Below are 6967 nucleotides of genomic sequence, written 5' to 3' on the forward strand. Positions count from 1 at the left end.
TGACATGGAAAATAAAGCGAAAATCCCCCGCACTGACATGGGAGCTACCACCACTTCCAGGGATTTCCTCCTACCCAATTCTCCCACTGTCTGGTTAGGAAAAGGATGGAAAACGTAATGGCAGAACACGGAAGAGTTGCAGATGGGAGGTTTCATCGGGATACCTCTGTGTATGTGTGTCCTCTGTGTTTGTCTCCATGTGCCTTCTGACCCCATGTGCCTTCTAAGTCACCCATTGGACTTATGGAAACCCCATATGCCTTCCAAGTCACCTGTCAGACTTATGGCAACCCTGTGTGTCTTCTAAGTCACCTGTCAGACCTATGGTGACCCCATGTGCCTTCCAAGTTGCCTGTCAGACCTATGGTGACCCATGTGCCTTCCAAATCACCTGTCAGATGTATGGCAACCCATGTGACTTCCAAGTCACCTGTTGACCTTATGGTCACTCTAGGTGTCTTCCAAGTCACTTGTCAGTCTTATGGCAACACATGTTCCTTCCAAGTCACATGTTAGACTTGGTGACCCCATGCATTTCATAGGGTTTTCTTAGACAAGGAATCCTCAGAAGTGGTTTTGCCTACAGAACCTGGGATTCATTGGCAGTCCCTCTGGGCTTGGGGAAGGTTCTCCTTTTTGGACAGTTACCCCCTGAATCTCCCAGCCAGTGTGGGATTCTGGGAGTTACAGCCCCAAAAGACACCTTTTCTCATACTCTGGAAGTTCCAACCTGCAGCATTTGGAGAAAAGGGACCAATGTGAGATATTATATCTGTGCCTTAAAGTCACTTGTCTACTTATACCAATCCCTGTGTTTCATAGGGCTTTGTTAAGCAAGGAAATACTCCAAGGTGGTTTTACTAGTTCCAACACTCCACTAATATTCTGTATTTGGAAGCAGCATGGGGAAATTAAAAATTACACCAGGAATCATGTATCAATTCATATATTTAACTAACTTCTCCTTGCCCAATAGTGTCAAAATCATGACATAGGGTGCAGTTTGACAGCACTTTAAGTGCTGTAGCTCCATCCTATGGAATCCTGGGTTTTGTGGTTTTACAAGGTCTTTAGCCTTCTCAGTTAAGGCTAGTTAAGGCCTCACCAAACTACAAATCCCAAGTTCTTGTAAAATGGAGGTATGGCAGTTGAAGTAGTGTCAAACTGCATCACTCTACAGTGGAGATGAGCCCTAAGTAGTGGTCATTGAATATAAAACAATTACCTAACCATAACTGTTTCATGTTCACAATTGCTACTTAAGTCTTGTTTTTGACACTATTGCCCCAATTGTAACTCGCCCCCTAAACCTATTTTACCAGCATCAGTGGCATTGAAAGAAGGAAGTCAATTCTACCCACAATCAAAGAAAGGTTCAGTGATGTTTCCATCAAGTTTGGCAGGAGAAGTTACTTAGTTTAGTACCAAGGGCAGGGAACCATCTAACTAAAAAGATTGCATGTACAGTGCTGTGTAAATTTACAGTGCTTCATAAATAAAGGTTAATAATAATAATAATACTTGGTTAAGTATGAGCTGATACAAAATTCCAGTCCTTATCAGATAAAGGCATGGGGACAGACCACCTCAAAAGGGCGGCCTGCTGGCGGCCTATTTCCCTCCAGCGGGACACTGCAGCCGCTGGACTGTGCGGCGTCCCTCCGGAGTAAAAAGAACCCAGAAAAACCTGGTTCTTTTTGTGCTGCCGGGCAGATGTCACTAGTGTGCCAATGGCGCACTTGATACGTAAGCGACACGCAGCGACATACAGACACTGTGCATCGCTTACGTAAAGATGGTGGCCCCTGTGTGGATGGGGGGCCGCCATCAAAATGCCGCCGGCACATACTAGAGTTGGGAACTGTCCAAGGCACTTTGGGACCGTCTGTCCCAGCGCCTTAGTTTACTCTCTCAAAGTGTGATTCAATAAACCAGTGGCAAACAACAGTAGAATAAACTTTCTTCTGGGGAATTTCAGTATTTATGGTAACAGCCAGCAGCTGACTAGTGCTGTAGTTACTCCTGTTTTATAGCTGGGAACTGATGGCTATGAAACAGGAGTAAATATTTTGAATGCCTGTAATAAGGAGAAAAAAATGTGGGGGGACTTCTGTTGATTTTTCTTTTAAAAGAAATACAGTCAATGATATTTCAGAGTGACCTTGGGCAAGTCACATTCTCTCAGCCTCAGAGGCAAGAGAAAATCCCCTCTGAACAAATTTTACCAAGAAAACCCCATGACAGGTTCGCTTTAGGGTCCCCATAAGTCGGAAATGACTTGAAGGCACACAACACACACAAAAATGGCAACCATGACTTAAATTTAATTCTTAGTTCCAATGATAAATTCTCATTGAACATGTAAATCAACATGTGAATTGGTTCATTTGATTCAATGGGTCAACTGCAACAGTTGGAATTAGACCAGAGATGGGAACTGGATCCCTTTGGTTGTTGCTAAACTACAAGTCCCATCATTACTCACCATTGGCTAAATTGGCTGGGGGATGCTGAGAGTTGCAGTCCAACAACAGCTGGAGGTAGAAGGTTTAAGCTCAGAGGAGAAGAAAGTGATGGATGGAGGGCAAGGATGGGTTTCCAGGGATATTTAGGAAGGTGTTCCTTCCCTGAGAAAAGAGGTCTGGTTCCTTCTCCAGTCCTTTGCTAAGGCCAGCTTTTTCTGACCCTCTTCTTAGCTTCCCAAAGCTTGCCCGAGGCAGAGTGGTCTGCTGGAGGGAGCCCAAAAATGGCCTCTTTTTCTCTCTCCCATCTCAGCCTCACTTTCTGAGTTGGAGATAAACAGGAGGAAAAGCACGCACTTGTAATGGAAATGAGGGGTTATTAAGGTGCCATATAAAAATGTAAGAGCCTTAGATAAGAGGAGAGTGGAACAGGGTGACTGCCCCAGGGCTCTGTGTGTGTGTGTGTGTGTGTGTGTGTGTGTGTTGCTGGAGGTTGGGGTATGTGTGGAGAGCTTATTTGTCAGCCAGCTTGGGTGGTTCTTTCTTGGTAGCCGCAGAAGAGACAGGCAGCAGGTCGTGACTTGAGAGGTGGAGGCCTTGTGGAAAATCAGCTGGGTCGCGGAGGAGCAAGAGGAAGGCTTTTTACCTAGAGGGTACACAGAGCATTCCTGGCAGAGGAAGGCAAAACCACCACCTTGCCAGAGAAAGAAAAAGGTTGGGTGCTTTTTTTTTACTACAGCGCCAAGAATCCCCCAGCCACCTGGGGATTCTGGACATCATAGTCCAAAAATCCCCAACCTTCCCCAGGTTCAACGTGCTCCACTTGTCTTGAAGCTCTCCCTTTCACCCAGAGTTCATTCTGAAGCTTCTGGAAAACCCATTGGTGGAACATGAACATCTCTAGGGGGGATGTATTTGACACAGGCTGCATCTGCACTGCAGAAATAATCCAATTAGACACCACTTTAACTACCTGGGGCTCCATGCTATGGAATTGTGGGATTTGTAATTTGCTGTGATACCAGGGTTATGTGACAGAGAAGGTGAAATATTTCACAAAATGCCAAATCCCAGGATTCCACAGCATAGGTCCATGGGATTTAAAATGGTGTCAATCTGGATTATTTCTGCAGTGCAGATGCAGCCATTAACATCCGCTGACTTTTTGAACCACTTCAGCGGTGAATTCCCTCTCTGGTCTCCAGAGTCAACGTCCAATGCTCAAACTATTATGCCACACTGGCTCTTCCTTTAGAAATAGACACTAAAATCAATTTTATTGCCTGTTTATTTTGGCTTCTTGTTGTGTGCCAAGTTGTTTCTAACTTATCATGACCCTATGCTGGTGCTTTCTGGGGCTGAGAGTGTGTGACTTGCCCAAGGTCACCCAGTGGCTTTCCATGGTTGAGTGGAGAAGTAAACCCTGATCTCCAGAGTCATACTCCGAGACCACCACACCACACTGCCTCTCTTCCTTTCCCCCCCTTCTTTCTTGTTTTTCTCCAACCTTTCCATCCAGCTTGCACTTGTCAACATAATCCAATTTGTTTCTTAAACCATGGTATACAATCCAACTGTCCCAATTTGACAGGGTCAATCCTTCCCAATAGGCTTTTCCCATCTTGACCACACTCAGATGTAGCTTGGCTACATGTGCTCTGGTTCTTATTTGTGAAATGTTGGAGGGCATGCCATGGATGCTTAACCTCTCACTATCTCTCTTCTCCTCTCCACCCCACAGCAACCAGGGAGTCAGCCTTCGTCCATGCCATTGCCTCTGCCGGTGTAGCTTTTGCAGTGACCAGATCCTGCGCAGAAGGTTCAGCCACCATCTGTGGCTGTGACAACCGTCACAAGGGCCCTCCAGGTGAAGGATGGAAATGGGGTGGCTGCAGTGAGGATGTCGAATTCGGGAGCATGGTATCACGGGAGTTTGCGGATGCACGGGAGAACAGGCCAGATGCTCGGTCCGCCATGAACAGACACAACAATGAAGCTGGAAGGACGGTAAGAAAACAAACTAGTTGTGTTTTGTGCGATTTCCTTATACCATCTGAATGCTTGTGATGCCTGCTTTCATGAGAGATTGTAACCCCTTGGAACAATTTATCCATTCCCTTGCAAAACAAAACCTGATGCCGAATTGCCCAATTGGGAAAACTTCAATGCATTTCAATTGAGCTGCATCTACAGTGCAGAAATAATGCAGTTTGATATTGCTTTGACTGCCATGGCTCATTATTATGGAATTTTGGGATTTGTTTTGTAAGATATTTAGCCTTCTCTGCCAGACACCTCTGGTGCCATGAGAAGTTACAAACCCCAGGATTTCATAGGATGGAGCCATGGGAGTCAAAGTGGAATCAAAGTGCATTATTTCTGCAGTGCAGGTGCAGCCTTGGGACCCTATCGCTTGGGATTAAAACCCCATTTTACCTTTCCTGGATTCAGTCCTAATTCAGGAGGAAGCCAGGTGTTATCACAAAGAAATCACCACCACAACCACGCACATCACAAACATGCACATCACAACCATGAAACCTTTTTCTCCAGAGTTTAAAGAGATTTTATGAGGTGAGGGGAACAAAAACCCTGAACTCCTGTGAATTGCATGTGGCCAGATTGCATTCTAATCCACTAGAATGAGTGCTTGAAATGTGTGTACAACTCCTGGGACTCAAAGCAGCTCACAAAATTTTTTAAAATAGTTTAATTATTTAATTGAAATTATTATATTATGATGAAATTTTAAAAATGCAATTAAACTACCCATATGTTTAAAACATTTCAAAACAAAACCATTTAAAATATATTTTTTAAAAAATCAGGAAAAACAGCACAACATGTAAAAAGTCAGTTTCTAAAAGGTTGTCAAAATGGGGGAAAAAAGACTTCACTTGATGACAGAAATAAAACAAGTTGGAAGCAATCACTCCCTATGTACCTTTTATTGGGAGGCCAAATAAGAATTGTGCCCCTCAAATTTCCTTCAATCTCCAAATTTCTAGCATTGCAGAGAGTGAGACAATGAAAATTGTTCACACTTTAAACTCCTCTACTTTGCATTCCCTTTGTTACTTTGCCTGCCACTTTTGTCTGGATGCCTCAACTCTATTTCTAAATGCTCAATGGTTATGTTTTCTCACACAGCAACCTAATACTGTCTCTCTGTCTTCTACCTTCCCTCCTTCCACCTTCATTTTCAGTCCATCATGGAGCACTTGCACCTGAAATGCAAGTGCCACGGCTTGTCGGGCAGCTGTGAAGTGAAGACCTGTTGGTGGTCGCAACCTGACTTCCGGGTCATTGGCGACTATCTCAAGGACAAATACGACAGCGCTTCAGAAATGGTGGTGGAGAAACACCGAGAGTCCCGCGGCTGGGTAGAGACGCTGCGGCCTAAATATAACTTCTTCAAAGCCCCAACCGAGAGAGACCTGGTCTACTATGAGAACTCGCCCAACTTCTGTGAGCCGAACCCCGAGACCGGCTCCTTTGGCACCCGTGACCGGATCTGCAACGTCACCTCTCACGGGATTGACGGTTGTGACCTCTTGTGCTGTGGCCGGGGCCACAATACACGGACTGAGAAGAGGAAAGAGAAGTGCCATTGCATCTTCCACTGGTGCTGCTACGTTAGCTGTCAGGAGTGCATACGGATCTATGATGTTCACACATGCAAGTAAAAGAGGAGGTCCTCCGTTTGTGGAAAACACCTTCTTTCTGTGGGGAAAGTCAACCTTGAGATCGAATGGAAACTGGAAGCAAACACACACATACGCATATCCAGATTCGAAAATTGGTGGAGCGATACATATATATTTTTCTCCTTGACTGTCAGTTCTGGAGGCTAGCCACACCACTCCAGGCAAACTGAGCAACCAACCAACTGGACTGTTGGAACCAACACAGGACTATGGAAGGGTTTTTTTTGTTTTTTGGTAACTAGTCCACAACATAGAGTTGGATAATGGATGACTAGCAGGTTTCCTGAGACGCCTTCAATCTCTGCTCTTTCCTCTCTCAAAGCGTACGGCAAGACTTATGCTGTTAAGTGTCCTTTTGAAAGTTGTGGATCTTCCTGAAACATGGCCTGATTCTTGTGCATTACGAGCATGGAAGAAGCTTCTCTGCTCAATGACTCTTGAGTGATCCAGCCCATCCTGCAGGGCTGTTATCTCAACTGCTAAGTTTCTGTGTATAGAATTAACACGGTGGTGTGCTGGTGTTTTTCTGACGCCCTCATTTCAACTTCTTACAGGAGCAGGATGAACTTGCAAACTGCATTCAGTGGAACTGCCAAATGTCTTCCCCCTTCCCCACCCCGGATCAGGTTGGCATAGCGGTTTGTAACATATGCATAGGAAGTGACGATGGAAACCATATTTCTGCCATGAGAAAAGGGGACAGAAAGTGAAGTATCATGGTCATTCTTGTATGGCATGCTTATCAGATCATGCATGTGGGTGCATGCATGCATGCACACGCATGCAGGCAAATCTACG

At 45.1% G+C, this 6967-nt stretch overlaps 1 protein-coding gene across 1 annotated transcript in view; it reads left to right on the forward strand.

Annotated features, from left to right (window-relative positions):
* Nucleotides 1–6148, forward strand: part of WNT3A (Wnt family member 3A) — a 38604-nt gene extending 32456 nt beyond the window's left edge. Inside the window, exons 2-3 of the mRNA XM_042477272.1 lie at nucleotides 4204–4469; nucleotides 5669–6148. Coding sequence (XP_042333206.1) covers nucleotides 4204–4469; nucleotides 5669–6148 — 746 coding nt within the window. The remainder of the gene's footprint in view (nucleotides 1–4203; nucleotides 4470–5668) is intronic.
* Nucleotides 6149–6967: the final 819 nt, after the last annotated feature.

The sequence above is a fragment of the Sceloporus undulatus genome, chromosome 6, assembly GCF_019175285.1.
Source record: "Sceloporus undulatus isolate JIND9_A2432 ecotype Alabama chromosome 6, SceUnd_v1.1, whole genome shotgun sequence".
NCBI lineage: Eukaryota > Metazoa > Chordata > Lepidosauria > Squamata > Phrynosomatidae > Sceloporus > Sceloporus undulatus.